This window comes from Bos taurus, chromosome 29, assembly GCF_002263795.3.
Source record: "Bos taurus isolate L1 Dominette 01449 registration number 42190680 breed Hereford chromosome 29, ARS-UCD2.0, whole genome shotgun sequence".
Classification (NCBI taxonomy): Eukaryota; Metazoa; Chordata; class Mammalia; order Artiodactyla; family Bovidae; genus Bos; species Bos taurus.
In genome coordinates, this window is record NC_037356.1 from 47901274 (window position 1) to 47919875 (window position 18602).

General features: G+C 54.0%; 1 protein-coding gene across 4 annotated transcripts in view; it reads right to left on the bottom strand.

Moving 5' to 3' along the window:
* Positions 1 to 18602, bottom strand: part of SHANK2 (SH3 and multiple ankyrin repeat domains 2) — a 561554-nt gene that overhangs the window by 343463 nt on the left and 199489 nt on the right. For 2 of the 4 annotated variants that reach the window (XM_015461387.3, XM_005227382.5), the window contains exons 11-12: positions 4245 to 4311; positions 3664 to 3834 (exon numbers count right to left, since the gene is read on the bottom strand). In XM_015461387.3, the coding sequence (XP_015316873.1) occupies positions 3664 to 3834; positions 4245 to 4311 (238 nt within the window). The remainder of the gene's footprint in view (positions 1 to 3663; positions 3835 to 4244; positions 4312 to 18602) is intronic. The other 2 variants (XM_024987497.2, XM_015461388.3) reach the window with 1 other exon arrangement.

Sequence of the window (18602 nt, forward strand, 5' to 3'; positions counted from 1 at the left end):
CCCCCACAGGTCACGGAGGAGGTGGGGTCCCGGAGCCCAGACCCTCACAGAAGCTGGAATGGGAAAGCCACGTAGCCACAGACCTTCACACACAACCCACCGGAGACCCCCAATGTCACACGGCCCCAGAGTGACCTGCTGTGGGTGGAAACACGGCCCCCACACGACCCACTTGCCCCGTGTTCCTCACTCAGACCACACTCGGGGGGATCAGGGCATTAATTACACTCTGGCAAACGCACCCAACCCAGCACGGACATGCCCACGGGACTCGGCTCCTCGACTCCAACTCCAGGTGCCGCGAGGCCAGGATTTTACATTGAGAAGAGAGAGCGGGGTTGAAGGTGGAGCGGGCACACTGGCAGAGGGAGGGCACTCACTCAGCTGACATTTACCAAGGCCCCACTGTGCACCAGGCTTCCCTGGCGGCTCAGTGCTGAAGAATTGGCCTGCGATGCAGGAGGCTTGCAGGACACACAGTTTCCATGGCTGGATCGGGAAGATCCCCAGGAGGAGGAAATGGCAAGCCACATTAGTATTCTTGCCTGAGAAGTCCCAAGGACAGAGGAGCCTGGCAGGCTACAGTCCACGGGGTCACAAAGAGTCGGGCACGACTGACCGATTAAACAGCAGCTGTGCACCAGGCAGGGAACAGTCCAGAGGGACGGCCAGACAGCACCGCAAGTGACCTCCGGTGGGCTGATGGCAGCCCTGGATCCTGTGTCAGGCAGGGAACAGTCCGGAGGGACGGCCAGACAGCATCGCGAGTGACCTCCGGTGGGCTGATGGCAGCCCTAGATCCTGTGTGTGTGTGTGCACGCGTGCTTAGTCACTCAGTTGTGTCCAGCTCTTTTGCAACCTCATGAACTGTAGCCCGCCAGGCTCCTCTGTCCATGGAATTTCCTAGGCAAGAATACTGGAGTGGGTTGCCAGGCCCTTCTCCAAGGGATCCCGACCCAGGGGCTGAACCCGAGTCTCCTGTGTTGGCAGGTGGGTTCCTTACCGCTGAGCCACCTGGAAGCCCCTGCAGTGTCTATACCCTAGTCCTAATCCTACTGATTCTGACGACCCCTCTGCAGCCCCCAGGCCCAGCCTCAAGCCGTCTCCCAAGTGTCCTCCTCCTCCGCCCACCCCTGCCCTCTCAGCCCATCTGGGAAGCAGAGTTCAGCAGGCAGATACTCCGCTCTGGTGACCACAGAGCCCTGAACCGGGACCAAGCGAGCAGAGAGCTTCCTGCAGGGTGATGCTGCTGTCAGTGGTCTGGACCCAAGAACCCTCTTCCCCGCTCTCCTTCCCTCCACCCACTTGTCCAGCCCTGGTTCCAACAGCAGCCTGTGTGAAGACCCCTGAGCTCCCTGCCCCAGCCTGCGCTGCTGCCTGAAGCTTTTGAGTGTGGCCCCGTTTCTCTGGGTGCACAGGGAGATGGGGAGCCTGGAGCTGAAGAGCCTAGAGCCCCCCAGAGTCAGATGGGCCTGGCTTCAAAGCCTGGCTCAGCCCATCACTCTGGGACGTGGTTCTGGGGCGTCCTGCCTAGGAGATGCCCCTGGACCCTGCCCACGCCCCCTGGCGCTCGGCGTGACCCCACAGACACTGCACCGCCCAGAGGAGGGTCCTCCCTGGCGGGAGCAAGCCTGAACAAACAGAAACTTGAGGCGACACACAGGTCGCCTCACCCTAGGGTGAGACAAGACGACCCCCTGGGGTCCCGACAACACCCGGCCTCAGCTGCCTGCAGCACCTGCTCACTAAGGCCCCGGGTTGGCCTCCTGTCTGCCCAGACTGACTCTGTGCTCCGGCTGCTGATATCTAGCACCCCCTCCATGGCAAACCACCCCTCACTTCCTTGCCCCAAGGTCTGCTTCTGGGCAAACCCGACCCAAACGCCATGTATCCTACATCAAGTCTGCCCTTGGTCACACAGATAGCGACACATCCTTGGAGGAGCGACGGAACGTGAGATGCTGGGCGTGCAGGCTCGGCAAGGGTCGGATGTCTGCCTGGCGTTATTCATCCACCCAGAAACAGGACGGCTCTCCGAGGCAGGGGCTACAGATCCCTGCAGAGGACTTAGCGAGACCCGCTCAGGGCACAGGACAGGGCCAGACCCTCCCCGCCACACACCCAGCATCCGGCACCCCTGGTAACAAGGGCAGGTGGAAAGCTGGGTGGCCACGGGGCACAGGGCAAACGAGTGCAAACCTAGAGGTTCAGTTCACGGGATGCTGAACTGAGACCTCAGCATGGATTTACTGCGAGGCCAAGAACGAACGCCCCGAGTGACGTCTGTGCCCGTGAAGGACCTGCAGCCTCTCTGCGAGGCCTTCGACAGAACCCTCTTAAGCGGCACAGTTTGCTGGTTCCCAGTCAGAGATGCTGAGTCAGACGACGCAGAGGAAAGAAGAAGGCTTTTTCCGCGCCCCCCTCCCTTGGAGATACTGAAAGGCCCCGGCGTGGGAGCACAGATTTCCTGTACTAACATTTCCCTTTAGGACACTCCGGGGAAAGGCCCCGGCGCAGGTACCAGAGAGCATGGGCTGATGGTAAACACCACCCCACATTCTCCTGCAGCCCCGGTGTGTCCACACAGGTGCAGCAGGAAGCCTCCAACCTCACTCCCCGCAGCCGGAGCCACGGACGTCACACACGCCTGCCGTGACCGTCCATCTCTTGACAGGGCAAGCCCTCACAGTTTAAAGAAATCATTGAATGGAGTGGGTGAGTGGTAATTAACATGTGTTCACCCAACAAACAGGTATTCTTCTTATAGTAAGAAAATATGTTTGTAGAGAGGTGTTTACATCCCAGATAAGGAACGGGAGAGACAAGCCAGAAACCTCCTCGATCTGGGTTTTAAAATCGGAACTTTTTGAGTTTGTGGCTGGGGCAAGGAGGGGAGTGAATGTGTAAGGCCGGGCTGGGGGTCGGCAGGCAGAGTCTCTAGTTTCTCCTGTCTCCCTCCCGACAGCCAGCCGGGGAAAGGAGGCCCCTTCACGCCTCCCCTGGCTCAGGGGAGATCAGGATGGTGGCCCCAAGGGTGTCACCATCACAGGAACTCAGAGATCCTGGATCCCCGGGACCACTGACCACCCTGGGGTCCTGGGCCGGGCCTGCACATCTCCTCCTGGCAATCTGCCTGCTCGACAAGAGTCCCAATTCCCTTCACGGCAACCGGTATTTTTGTACCGCTCTCTCGTATCAGCGGGTGGTGGGAGGAGAAGAGTTGGGAGGGCTCAGTTCGTCTTCTAGAGTGCTTTGCAGACATGAACTCATCCATCTGCATAGTGTGCTTAGGGAGACACTGACGCAGCCCTGCAGGATGCCCGGATCTCAGAGCAATTAGGAGGTCTGGCCCCGGCTCGCGGGAAGACTCGCATCAACATTGGGCGCAGGAGGCCCCGATGCTCGGCACAGGGGACCGGATGAGGCAAGCGAGACACTGGGCTCCGCATCCTTGTGTGATTCTCGAGGCAGCTGGGCGCCCGCAGACATTCGACACGGAAAAGACCAGACAGCCAGGCGCGTGGGATCGCTCACCCCTCAGCCCCCAGTACGGGGGGAGCGATCCAGGCAACAAGACACAGAGGCCACCCAGCGACTTCTCCAGGCGCCCTGGAGGCTCGCTGCCCACCCCCTGGATGGGATGGCGGCATCCGGAAATCTCACCGCTGCTGGTCCAGTGGGCCTGCTCCCCGCTGCACGTCCGGTGTAAGCCCGGGGCTGGAGGGAACAGGCCAGAGGGCTCTTCCAAGATGCAAGACTGGGCCCAGCCGCCGGCAGGGCGATGGGACAGGGGAGGAGCCGCAGGGACAGTCCTCCTGGTTGGCACGAGGGGTACTGAAAAGGGGAGCAGTCATCAGTAGGCAGAGCCAGGGACGCAGAGGCAGGAGGGGGAGCGGGACGCCCCTGGCTCTTTCTGCCCCTTTTTCATTGCCATCTCCGACTTTAAATGGAATCGTGTGTGTTACAGAATCCTCCCGCAAACCCATCTCAATCGGTCGCAAGGTAATCTGGTTCTCCGGTTGGACGTCAAGGCCCTGCGGCCATCGCCGGCGCCCTCGCCTGACATTTAAGGGGTTCCGGGCCCCGACCCTGCCACGCGTCAAGAAGATGCAGCAACAGAGGTGGAGAAGATGCTCGGACTCTGTTCCCGTTAAGTTTGGCTAAAAGCAGACTCCGAACTAATCCGGCGAGGTGACCAACCGGGGCCCCTGCGCGGTTCACTGGCAGCCAGCCAGCCTACTCACCAACGTCGGTCTCCTTGTGGTTCTTGATGTACTCGGCTAGCTCAAAGTTGCCGGCGATGATCGCCACCTGCCAGAAGAGGAAATCATGTTAAGGCGCCAAGCGCAGGACACGCTGCACATCCCGACGGCCTAAGAGCAAAAGTCCAATCAGAGCTTCTTTTGAAAAAATAAGAGATATTCCCCCCTTCCGGGTTTCCCGAGATACACTCAACACACAGCACTAAGCTGAAGGTGTGCAGCCTGCTGACTTGACTTGGATATTATTTTGTGAAACGATGAGTTTAGTTAATGTCCATCACCTCATACGGCTGTGCAGTTTCTTCCCTAGGACTTCCCTGGTGGCCCAGTGGCTGAGACTCTGCGTTCCCAGTGCAGGGGGATGGGGTTTGGTCCCTGGTCGGGGAACTAGATCCCATGTGCTGCAACTAAAAAGGATCTTGGTGTCGCAAGGAAGATCAAAGAACCCGCGTGCTGCAACTCAGACCCAGCACAGCCAAATAAGTGATCTTTCTTCAAATGTGAACAATTTATCCTGAAGATTTTCTTTAAAAAACAAACCAACAAACAAACTCTTTTCCCCTTGTGATGAGAACTTGAAGGCTCTGCTCTTACCAACTTTCAAGTGAACCACATGGCTGAGCGCGACGTCCTCTGGGCTAGTTTGCCTTGTAACTAGAAGTCCAAATCTGGACCGTCTTCACCCATTTCCCCAGCCCCCACCCCACCCCGGGAACCACAAACAATCTCATCTCTTTTTCTATGAGTTTGTTTCGACCCCACAACAAAGTGGGAGCTACAGTGCTTGTCTTTGTCTGATTTCAGGCAGCCTGGGCCCTCGAGGCCTGCACGGTGCACCAGTCGGAGCTACTGAAACAGCGGCCACCACACCCAGCAGCCCGACCACAGGCACCTCCTCCCGCTTGGCCCCCTTCTCCGGGGCCCTGGCCATTCTTCCACCACAAGGCCATCATTCCGTGAGAATCTACGTGAGACAGTCCTCTGCCCGGGAGGCCACGGAGGGGTGGGTCAAGGGACTGAGCCTGGAAACCCCCCGGACGGCGTGCTGCGTTCCCACCAGTCCTGACCGGTCCCAGCATGCTCCCTGGAGGTGGGGGGCGGAGGGAGGCATCCATTCCTCTGATTGGTCCCCATAGCTAGAGGGATGGGGAATCTCAAAAAGCACTCACAGCTCTTCACTGAGTTTCAGTGAAGCAGAAAAACTCCACCTATGCACAGCATAAACCAGCACCTACAGGCAAGGGTCCAGCTCAAGCCACACAGACAGTGACGAAAGCGAAGAGGTCATGTGGTCCGTGATGCACTGAGGCAGCCAGGCAGGCAAAGACAAAGGCCCTGGGGGTGGCCCCGGGGCCCCCGGGGAGACCTGATACAGAGCTTACGTGGGCAGGGCTCTCTGCACCCCAGTGGGGCGCCCTGGGCACAGGGGGGCAGCCGTCTCCACCCTCAAATGAGCCGGGTGTTCAGACGCCAGCCCGCAGACACACACGTCAACCGTCAGTCTCCTGGCAGCGATACTGTGGGTGGGCCTTCCCCGATCCTTTGGAGGCCTTCAGAGCAAAAGCTGAGATTTGCTGGAGGAGAAATTCTGCCTCGAGGCTGCACCACCAGCTCCTGCCTGAGTTCCCAGCCTGCCCTTCCGACTGCAGACTGGCCAGCCCCCACAGTCTTGGGAGCCAAATTCCTGCAAGAAATTTCTTAAACATACGTGTCTCCATCCTGCTAGCTCTGCTTCCCTGGAGAAACCTGCCTGACACGGCTCCCTGTGGGGGCCGGGGGGCTGTGGTGTCTTTGGAAGTGACACTGACTTCGCCTCTTGGGCATCACCTAATGCTTGGTGTCCTGCAAGGATGCCACTGACTGGAACAGCCTGGAGACAAATTCAGCCTCCTCCCCGGTCTGCTAACGTCAGGGGAGCCACGGCAGCCCCTGTCTGCACGAGGCGAGGGTCCTAGGGGTGGACAGCAAAGGCCATTTCAGCGACAGGCCCTGTGAGGCCTCCCTGGGGGCTCAGATGGTAAAGAATCTGCCTGAAATGTGGGAGATCAGAGTTCGACCCCTGGGTCAGGAAGATCCCCTGGAGAAGGGAATGGCAACCCAGGCCAGTATTCTGGCCTGGAGAATCTCATGGACAGAGGAGTCTGGTGGGCTACAGTCCATGGGGTCGCAAAGAGTTGGACACGACTGAGCAACTCTCTCTCTCTCACACACACACACAGGTACTGCAGACACAGAAGCAGGTTTCGAAGCACCTGGTGAATGGGACTTCACCAGCCTCCTGAGGGTGACCATCCACCTGGGATTCAGGCTTCAGACGGCGGATCCTTAAAACAGAGCAGGGGACTTCCCTGGTGATCCAGTGGTTAAGACTTCAGCTTCTAATGCAGGGGACGTGGGACTGACCCCTGGTTGGGCAGCTAAGATCCCACATGCCTCTCAGACAAAAAAATCCAAAACGTAAGACAGAAACAAAATTGTAACAAATTCAATAAAGACTTTAAAAATGGTCCACGTCGAAGAAAAGAAAGAAACACAGCAGGGACAGAGGGTAGGAACCTAAGCAGGAGGCCCACAGAGGCCCTGCGAAGCCAGCGACCCAGTCGGCTACCATTTGTGACATGACCCCAAAAGGAAGGGTCTACAGGGTGACCCATGACATGTGACCCAATGTCACCCAGGGGACAACTGGTCAGAGTTATTCCTTGTTGGAATTCCCTGGTGGTCCAGCGGGCAGGACTCCACGCTTTCCTTGCAGAGGCCTGGGTTCAATCCCTGGTCAGGAAACCAGGATCCCGCAAGCTGCACAGCACAGTTAAAAAGAAAACAAGCATCACTCCCTGTCTTCCAGCCAAACTCTCAAGGTAAAACTGCCTCCCACCCATCAGGGTGGCTGCTATCAAAAGACAGAAAATAACAAGTGTTGGCAAGGATGTGGAGAAATTGGAAGGTTTGTGTATTGAGGGTGGGGATGTAAAATGGTACAGCTGCTGTGGAAAACACTGTTGAATTTCCTCAAAAAAAATCCTACACAGACATGATCCAGCAGCTCTGCTTCTGGGGATTTGTACCCGGGGGGATCTGAAAGCAGGAATAATGGTTAATTCTTTATGTCAACTTGACTGGGCCACAGAAGGCCTAGACATTTGGCCAAAAGTTACCCTGGGTGTTTCTGGATGAGATTAGCATCTGAATCAGTAGACTGAGTAAAGCAGATTGCCCTCCCAGCATGGGTGGGCCGCATCTAATCAGTTGACGACATGCCTAGAACAGAAAAGTCAAGTAAGAGGAGACTTCTGCCCACCTGTGAGTTGGGACATCTGTCTTTTCCAGCCTTCAGTCTCAGAGAAACATCCGCTTTTCTTGGGTTCTGAGCCTGCTGGCTTTTGGATCGGAACTTACATCACTCGCAATGCTGGACCTTCAGTTCACTACAGCCTCAGATCTTGGACTCCTTGGCCCCATAATGAATCTGTGTGTGTGTGTGTGTGCGCACGTGTGTGTGTGTGTGTGTGTGTGTGTGTGTGTGTGTGTGATGTGTGTACTCTGAGTGGGGTGCCACTGTAACCCCACTGCAGTTGGAACCAGGCTGAAGGAGAAGCTGCTTTTGTTCTCATCACTGGCGAAACCTCCATCTCCTGGGCTCTGCAGCCAGGATGTGGAGGAAACCCACGCCCCCATCCCGAGTGAAGCTGCCTCCTCTCGCCAAAACCAAATGTGCCTCCTGACACAGAGAGCTATTCATAGGCGCTCTGAGAGCGTGGCATGTCCTCGCCAAAACTGGAAAACAGCTCTGTGCAACAGTGATGGAAACTGTGGTCTCGGGCCGCCCCCTTCTTTGGTCTTCCTTCCAGATGACCACGTCCCCTGCTCCGGACTCCAATGGCAAATTGGGAAGTGGCCGAAACCCAGAGACCCAGGAGCCTGGAAAGGTGTCGGAATTCTGAGCATCTGCAAGCATGTGGGGAGGAAGTGGGTCCCAGGCTTCGGGGTCAGAGGTCACAAACTCCACTGGACCAACTCCAAGGGGGTCCCTCATCTCTAGGCTCATCGGAGCCCGACAGGCAGTGGGCAATTGTGCGGTCCGGGGCTGTCCAGACCACAGCCCCAGGGCCTCAGCAGATCCCAGGAGGCCAGAAGCCTTTGCAAACTGATGTGTTACCCGGGGGCTCAGGGACCCCACACCAACCTTGACAGGCTGCCTGGAGGGAGCGCCTGCTGGGCAGTGGAGGCGAGAGGCATCAGCACCACCAGAGGGTCTGTCTCCAGGGGCTTAGGGCTGGGCCCCAAGCCAGAGGAAGCAGCCAGGGCACCGCCAAGGCTGCCACATGGGCAGCACCATGCTGGTGACCCAACAGCCTCTCCAGGCTAAAGGAGGACCCTGAGCACTCCCGGGAGACCTGCCCAGGCAAGGCCTCGGCTTTGCTGGACCCCCAAGGCTGGGGATGAAAGGCCCCCTCATCCCCTGGCCCAGGAATGGAGGGTACACCCTAGGCAGTGGTCAGCCTTCACATGGCTAGCGTGGTGCCATGGTCATGGCCACAGCCTCCCCGTGGTGGAGCCCTCCAGAATGGAGACCACAGACAAGGCACGCCACCTCCTCTGTAACTGGGGATCACTGAAAGCCTGGCCCTTCTGTGACTCCTGGAGGCTTAGAATTGTTCATACTGATAAATGGCACACAACAGAGCCTGAGACTCCACAAAGAAAACCCAGGCCTGGCGGGGCTTCTCGGATGACGTCTCCCAAACACATAAGCAGGAACTGACACCCGTCTCGTCCAAACTCCTCCAGGGAATGAAGAGGGAGAACTCTCCAACCCCATGGACGAGGACAGCACGACCCCAGTCCCAGGGATCCACAGGAGTGGGAGTCCTCTCCCCACAGAGGTTGGCATCCTGACCAAACAATAGCAAAACAATGCAGTGAATGAATGAAAGTCACTCAGTCGTGTCCGACTCTTTGTAACCCCAGGGACTATACGGTCCTTGGAATTCTCCAAGCCAGGATACTGGAGGGGGTAGCCTTTCCCTTCTCCAGGGGATCTTCCAAACTCAGGGATTGAACCCAGGTCTCCGCATTGCAGGTGGATTCTTTACCAGCTGAGCCACCGGGGAAGCCCAAGAATACTGGAGTGGGTAGCTTATCCCTTCTCCAGTGGATCTTCCCGACACAGGAATTAAACTGGAGTCTCCTGCATTGCAGGTGGATTCTTTGCCAACTGAGCCACCGGGGAAGCCCATAAATCAATGCAGGGATCTGTTCAAAGAAGAGGACCATGCCACTGTGCAGGCTTCTTACAGGAATAAAGGAGCCATCAGTGGAATCCACCGCACTAAAAGAAAAGGGGGAAATCTACAGGGTCATCTTTTTAAAAAGCATTTATTTCTGTTTTTTATTTATTTAATTAATAAAATTAATTAATTAATCCAGCTGCACTGGATCTTGGTTGCAGCATGCGGCATCTAGCTCCCTGACCCAGGATTGAACCCAGGCCCCCTGCACTGGGAGCACGGAATCTCAGCCACTGGATCATCAGGAAAGTCCTTCTACAGGACCAGCTTGATAGCTGCAGCAGCTGTTATCAATTGATCAAAAAGCATCTGATGAAACTTAATTAGTGCAAAAACTTAACAGACTAGGAATAAAAGGGAATTCAACCTGCCTTCGCCACAATGAAGGATCTCCCTGGCTAAGAAGCCTCCAGGAAGCAAAGTGGTGCAGGGCTCCAAGGACCCCCAGTGTGGGCTCCCTGTGCCTTAAGTGGGGGTCCAGGTGGGCCAGCAGGTGTGACGGCCTCACCACGTGCCTTGGCCTTGACCTTGGCTCACGTGTTTGCTTCCACCAGCCCACCCAGCCTCAGCAGAGCTGACCGGCTCCCTTCCACGGGGGCCTCAGGACAGTGTTCTGTGTGGGCAAAATCTAAAGCTGTGAAGCCTCCAGAGGGCAGGCTCTGGAACATCAGTCTGCAGCATGGCTTCTGGAATGTTCTATTGGTCAAAGCACAAAACCAGAGTCTAGGCGTGAGGGGAAATACACTCCTCCTCTCTGTGGGAGGGGCTGCCTGGCGCTGTAGGTGTGTTCCACAATCTCCTAAAATTCCACTCTGCACTGTCGTCTTGAGAGTCCCTTGGACATTAAGGAGATCAAACCTGTCAATCCTAAAGGAAATCAACCCTGAATATTCACTGGAAGGACTGATGTTGAAACTGAAGCTCCAATACTTTGGCCACCTGATGTGAAGAGCCAGCTCATTGGAAAAGACCCTGATGCTGGGAAAGATTGAAGGCAGGAGAAGAAGGGGGCGACAGAGGATGAGATGGTTTGATGGCATCACTGACTCAATGGACATGAGTTTGAGCAAAGTCCGGGAGATAATGGAGGACAGAGGAGCCCAGTGTGCAGCAGTCCATGTGGTTGCAAAGGGTCAGACATGACTTAGTGACTGAACCACAACAACTTCTCCCCAGTGACCACAGCATGGGCACATTCCCTGGTCCCACAGGATGGTCTGGTTTGTCCTTTTGCACCGGAGACCAGGTGGAAGTCCCCAAGGTCACACAGCATTCAGGATCTGCTTCAGGGCTCCCGAGTCTACACTCCTAGGTGCTGCACACCATGCTGGCAGGTTAAAGCTGTTTGGAACCAGGGCCCTGGAATCTGTGAGTTATCACCCAGGGAGGCTGAGGACCAGCAGCAGGACGGCCCCCCTCACAAGGGACGTGCTGAGCCCCAAGGTTGGTGCTGAGCATTCACACCTATGGGGAAAAACCCATCTTCAACGTTCAGAAGTCTGTAGCTTAACAGTCAACACGGGAGGTGGGACAATGATCCAACTGGTCTACCTTGATTTTAGCTTCAGCTGCCAGCTGTGGCAACGCCGAAGTAGGGAGAAAGCTGCCAGGCTCCATCTGGGGAGGGACTGCAACTGCGACCCCAACTCCTCTGATGCAGAAGAGACCCTCGATGTAGGATTATCCAGCCTTCAGCTGTATAAAATATTCATGATTGTCAAGGGAAAAACAGACTTGAAAGGCATCTGAAGAGAGGTGTCAAAGTCTACCATGCACACAGACTCCTTCCTATGGGCCCAGCGCATCGTCCCAGATGGATCTGCCAATAAAATGCAAATTTCTTCTTTGAAGCAGCAGTGGCTGTGGAGGGCGCCGCCTGCTCCCAGGAATCTCGATAAAAGGCAAACAGTTCTTCAATGCTTGAAAGAAGAAAAAAACAAAAAAACCTGCAAGAGAGCAGCTCCCGTTGGGACCAGCAGGAAGCAAAGTATGAACTCACTGGGTATGTGTGTTTTTCCCTATTTGACCCCTCAGTCCCCGACCCGTGGGGCAGAATGAATGAGACCACTGTCTGGTGGGAATCTGAGATCTGGGGGATTACAGATGTTCCGAGACTGGCCTCTACCATGCTGTAATGAAGATGTCCACGGTGATCAAGCGAATATAACAGCAATGAAATCAGCTCAGGGTGATTCAACACACACACTCGCCTGAGCATCTGAATGCAGGACCTTATTTAATCCTCACGTCTGGGAAGGAGGGCTGCTGTGTCTTCTATTTCCCAGCTGAAGGGACAGGCTCTAAGAGCTCCAGGAAGTCAGACATGTACCTGTCATGAAGGTGGACCTCATCGTCTGACCCCAAAGACCTGGGGGTGTAGCCCAGTGGCCCGTACACAGCCTCGCATGGCTTTCATCCCAGAAAATTCTCCTGCACCGGGGCTTAGCCAACTCACTTGAAACACCCTCTCACTTAGAGGTCCAGGAGAGATGAATAATGAGATTTGATTCAGAAGCAGAAATTCAGCACTGTTTTCCACAGGTTGGCAACCAAAGAAAGGATTGACAGTTGAGGCCACCAGACACCAGTGAGTGAATCAGCTGGGCCATCAGAGCGAAGCCCCACAGACGGGGCGGCGAAAGCAACAGGCGTTCATGTCTCCAGTCCTGGAGGCTGGAACCCCAGATCCGGGGGGGCAGGGCCGGTCCCTCCTGAGGCCTCTCTCCTGGGCGTGTAGACGGCCGTCTCCTGCCCGTGTCCTCACAGGGTCCCGAAAGCAACAGGTGTTCATGTCTCCAGTCCTGGAGGCTGGAACCCCAGATCCGGGGGGGCAGGGCCGGTCCCTCCTGAGGCCTCTCACCTGGGCATGTCAACGGCCGTCTCCTGCCCGTGTCCTCACAGGGTCCCTCTGCATGTATCTGAGTCCTGACCTCCTCTTACAGGGGTCCCAGGTGGTGCTAGTGGTAAAGAAGCTGCCTGCCAAAGCAGGAGATGTAAGAGACGTGGGTTAAATCCCTGGGTCTAGAAGACACCTAGGAGGAGAAAATGGCAACCCACTCCGCTATTCTTGCCTGGAAAGTCCCATGGACAGAGGAGCCTGGCAGGCTGTATAGTCCACGGGGTTGTAAAGAGCTGGACACGACTGAAGTAACTTAACATAGCAAACACTCGTAGGATCAATGCCCACACTAGTGACCTCATTTTACCTGAATCACCCCTTTAAAGACCAGCTCCAAATACAGCCACATTCTGAGGTCCTGGGGGTTAGGACACCCACACAGGTATTTGGGGAAGGGGACACAGCTCAGCCCATAAGACCTTGCTTAATTAGTACACACAGGGAGAGTCTCTACCTTCCACCCGGACACGTACATTCCCCCGGCAAATGCCCGGATCGGTTGTGTCAGGGGCATACACGGCTGGAGAATCCCCTCCACGTGGCCTGTGTTTAGGATGCGGATGGCAGGGCTGGGGGTGACTGCCTGGGAGGAAATGCAGAAGCAGAAACTGCATCCTCTAACCTTCACACAGAGCCTTTGTCTCCCCCACCCCAAAATTACCATAAGAAAATTCTCAAACACATCTAAGAAGCCAAAGGAATCCAGCAAAGAGAATTTGTGCGCCGTGTAACACAGCTAGGTTACACAATGGTTTCCGTGTTGCTTGGTGTGGCGAATGTACCCACAACTGTGTGCTCAGAATGTTTTTCTGGCTAACTCACTGCAATGCTTCTCCTTCTAAACGATCCCAGCATCTTCACAGACAAAGGACCTCCTCCTACATGTATGGTCACGATCAGAAAATCAGCGTTCATTTCAGATCATCCTCTAGTGAGCACTACATACCCAGAGTTCTCCAAGGGCCTCTTTCCCCACAGTTTTCAAATTGTTTTCATTTAGGTCGAAGTGCATACAGCAAAATGCTCAGAAGGTACGTATACAATTGATGAATACATGGGGGTTCCCAGGTGGCGCTAGTGGTAAAGAATCTGCCTGAGATACGTGTTCAGTCTCGGGTCAGGAAGATCCCCTGGAGGAGGAAACGACAACCCACTCCAGTATTCTTGCCTGGGAAATCCCATGGACAGAGGAGCCCAGCGGGCTACAGTCCATGGGGTCGCAAATAGTCACACATGACTGAGTGAGCGCACGCGTGGGGGCACACACACACACACACAATCACCATTCCCATCAAGAAATAAAGCATTCTAGATGGATCTGGAGATTAGCACATTAAGTAAGGTAAGTCAGAGAAAAACAAGTATCATATGGTATCCCTTATACAGGCAATCTAAAAAATGATACAAATGAACTTATGGCTACCGAAGAGGAAAAGCGGGGAGGGATAAATTAGGAGTTTGGGATTAACACACACACATGACTGGGTGTAAAACAGATAAACAATAAGGAACCACTGTGTAGCACAGGGAACTCTACTCAACACTCTGAAATAACCTACAGGAAAAGAATTTGAAAAAGAATGGATACAAGCATTTGTATGAATCACTTTGCTGTTCACCTGAAATTAACTCAACACTGTAAGTCAACTAGACTCCAATATAAAATAAAAATTAGATTAAAAAAGAAACAGAGCATTTCCTTCACCCCTTTGTAGTCAATTTCCTCCCTCTCCCTCACCAACCGAGAGAACAGGTGACCACACCTGCTGATGTCTGTGTGACGGCAGCCACACGCGTGAACTCACGTGTCACCTACTGTGTGCTCTGTACTGTTTTCTGCACTTCGCATACGGTTCACGAGCATCACTCAGCCTGTTGGGTACCGCAGCTTTGGTTCTCTTGCTTCACAGCCTCCCGAGGAGGGTGATGGCTGGGGACGGGGGCAGTACAGCTCTGGCTTCACAAGAAACTGCCTTCCTTCCAAAGTCGGGGTGCCGTGCTGTGCCCCCATTAGCATCATACGAGAGCTCTGGTTACCCTACGTTTTCACCAACACTTGACCTACCTCTTGAGAAACCTATATGCAGGTCAGGAAGCAACAGTTAGAACTGGACATCAAACAACAGACTGGTTCCAAATAGGAAAGGGAGTACATCAAGGCTGTATATTGTCACCCTGCTTATTTAACTTCTATGCAGAGTACATTATGAGAAACGCTGGGCTGGAAGAAACACAAGCTGGAATCAAGATTGCCAGGAGAAATATCAATAACCTCAGATATGCAGACGATACTACCCTTATGGCAGAAAGTGAAGAAGAACTAAAGAGCCTCTTGATGAAAGTGAAAGAGTTGGCTTAAAACTCAACATTCAGAAAACTAAGATCATGGCATCCGGTCCCATCACTTCATGGAAAATAGATGGGGAAACAGTGGAAACAGTGTCAGACTTTATTTTTGGGGGGCTCCAAAATCACTGCAGATAGTGATTGCAGCCATGAAATTAAAAGATGCTTACTCCTTGGAAGGAAAGTTATGACCAACCTAGACAGCATTTTAAAAAGAAGAGACATTACTTTGCCAACAAAGGTCCATCTAGTCAAGCTATGGTTTTTCCAGTGGTCATGTATGGATGTGAGAGTTGGACTATGAAGAAAGCTGAGCGCCGAAGAATTGATGCTTTTGAACTGTGGTGCTGGAGAAGACTCTTGAGAGTCCCCTGGACTGCAAGAAGATCCAACCAGTCCATCCTAAAAGAGATCAGTCCTGGGTGTTCATTGGAAGGACTGATGCTGAAGCTGAAACTCCAGTACTTTGGCCACCTGATGTGAAGAGCCGACTCATTTGAAAAGACCCTGATGCTGGGAAAGATTGAGGGCAAGAGGAGAAGGGGACGACAGAGGATGAGATGGTTGGATAGCATCACCGACTCGATGGACATGAGTTTGGGTAGACTCTGGGAGTTGTTGATGGACAAGGAGGCCTGGCGTGCTGCGGTTCACAGGGTCGCAAAGAGTAGGACACGACTGAGTGACTGAAGTGAACTGAACTTAGTAAGATACTCTCCAGTTGCATCCCTGTTGCTGCAAATGGCATTGTTTCATTCTTATTTATGGCTGAGCAGTAAATACGGCACAAAAGAACGAATGTATGAAATGGAAGCAGACAGCAGAGCCGTGGTGGCCAAGGGGGAGGGGGCGGAGGAGGGACGCCCGGGGTGGGGTCAGCAGACGCAAACCACTCCGTAGGACGGACAGACGCCAAGGTCCTCCCGCACGGCACAGGAGGCCCCAGCAGACATCCTGTGATGAGCCACAGTGGAAAAGAAAATACACAAACAAAGAATGTCTGGGTGTGTCTAACTGCACTGCAGAGCAGAGACTGGCGCAACACTATAAATCGACTATACTTCCGTAAAAATAAAAAGAACTTCCCGTTTCCCCAGAAGTTTGCAAAGATGATCATTCCAAGACTCAGACCAAGAACTGAAAAACTCAACCTCCCCTAAGGCGCTGCTAATAAAACTGTCCCTGCAGCTTCCACGGGTTGGGGGTGTGAGAAAAAAGACAAGCCAGCGCTCTTTCCCCAGAAACCTCGCTTCTTACCCCCAACTCCAGCAACAAGAGAGAGGGCAGCGGTAGCAGGGTCAGCTTATGAAGGTGGCGGTAAGACTTCCGAGTTGACCTCGTATACACACACAGCATGCTTCATTTTATTCAGGGATGTGAAGAACGTTTAACAAATTAAATTATAAAAGCTAAAAATCGTGCTTCTATGGTAACAGAAGGCTGTAAGGGAAGTGAGCGGCTTTGGTCTTCAGGAGAAATTTCACTGGCTCACCTTCTACAAGAAAAAACCCAAGAAATATGTTCACTAAAACTGCTGTCATGGGTCACACGGGGGAAAGGCTCTGAGCTCTGAACTGAAGCGCTCCCGTCGAAGCCTGAAGAGCTTCGGTGGAACCTGCCCTGTGTCTTCAGCTCCCCAGCGGCTGTGGTCTCATCACACACCTTCAAAGGCAAGTTCCTCCAGGTTCAGACCATGGGCTGCCCCACCTCTCCAGCGGGGAAATGAAAAAGGAAGCAAAACCCTCACATCTCCTCTTCCCCTCCCTCCAACTCCTCCCGGCATGTTTACAGATACATTCAGCCTAGGTCACGTCCTTTAGACAAGAAAGCCATCAACGGACAATGACTCCCACTGCCTCAGAAGAAACAGTACACAGAGTGCTTTCCTCCCGCTTTTCTTCCACGCATCCTACATGACAGCTCCTATTATTAAAACGGGGACCACTCAGGGGAGGACACACTGAATACCCAGAGGATTCTACCTGCTAAATGCATGGGATGGATGTGAATTAAATTCAACGCGATTAAATGACAGAAAATTGCATTTAAATACCTTTAGGAACAAAACAAGACAGCGGTGAAACATGAGACACAGATTGTATTAGGGAAAATCTGGGGGTGGTGCCTTCGGTTCTTTGTAAACAGCAGGTAAAGTCTAGAAGGAAGAAAAACAGAGGGCGCAGCCGGAAGGGAGGAAAGGGGGAGAGATGGCAAAGAAGAAAGGGTGGTTTTCCTAAAGAAGCCTTGTTTCAAACCACTAAACAGAGACGCTAAGGACTCAGATGTTCCCACACTGGGGTCTGGGGTCTAAAAGAGATGATTCTCCGGATGTTGGCGCATTTTAAGACTTGCCCCAGAACTCACACTGAACTATAACCTCTAAGGGTCTTCTGCTGGGAAGACACACTCGGGGCCCTGCCGTCACTGCGGGCTGGCCCGGTCAGAGCAGCCCTTTCCCCTCTCGACACACCGCTTGGTTTAAGTGTCACAGGTCCCCAGCTTCCGGGACCCAGTGCCTGATGATGTGAGGTGGAGCTGATGCAACAGCAGAAGCAAGTGTGCGGTGACTGTAATGTGCTTGCATCAGCCCTAACCACCCCGAAGCCCCCGGCTGCGGAGAAACTGTCCTCCACGCAACTGGTCCCCGGTGCCAGAAAGGCTGGGGACCGCTGAGAAGCGCTCAGGTGATGTTCACTCTGCTTCTTCAGGGAAAGCAGCTGACATCAGGATGCCATCCTGATGATGTTAGATGTTGGATAAGGTTAGAGCAGCCACGTGCGGCTTTTGTTGCTGTTGTTCCGTCACTCAGTCGTGTTTGACTCTTCACGACCCCATGGACTGTGGCACGCCAGGCTTCCCTGTCCTTCACCATCTCCTGAGTTTGCTCAGATTCATGTCCATTGAGTTCATGATGCCATCCAACCATCTCATCCTCTGTCGTCCCCTTCTCCTCCTGCCTTCAATCTTTTCCAACATCAGGTCTTTTCCAATGAGTCAGCTCTTCCCACCAGGTGGCCAAAGTATTGGAGCTTCAGTTTCAGCATCAGTCCTTCCAGTGAGTATTTAGGGTTGATTTCCTTTAGGATTGACAGGTTTGATCTCCTTGCTGTGCAAGGGACTCTCAAGAGTCTTCTCCAGCACCACACTTCTAAAACAAAGAGTTTATTGCTTTTCAATTATGTGATTTAGCATATTTACATGGGTGCACTCCCCTGGAGAAGGAACTGGCAACCCCTTCCACTATTCTTGCCTGGAGAATCCCATGGACAGAGGAGCCTGGCGAGCCACAGTGCACGGGGTTGCAAAGAGTCGAGCACAACTGAGCAACTAACACACACACACACACACACACACACACACACACACCGCCGACAGAGGGAGCCCTGGCCGCGAAGGGTTAACATCGGGCACCCCACTCGCCTGCCCGCGTGACCTCCGAGACCACTTGGGGACCTGGAGATGCTCAGGTACCTGTCGGCCTCAGCAGCTTGGCTCACACAGGGCCACCTGAACAAAGTCATCCTCGGCATCGGCAGCAGTTCTCCCTGACTCTCTGGGTCTCTCTTTTGGGCAGAGCCCACCGGCCACCAGGGGAGCTCGCAGCTCCCCAGGGCAGGGCTGGAGGAAAATCTCCCCACCTGCCCATCTGAGGCCCAAGAAAACCCAGAGTGAGACCGAAAACTCTGCGCTGGCACCAAACAGCGCCTCGAAGTAATTGTCTTGCAAGCAAATGCGAAAGGGGAGTCCACGAAAGGGGAGAAAACCTGGTCACTGAACGCACTCAGACGGGGCTTCCCGGGGGCT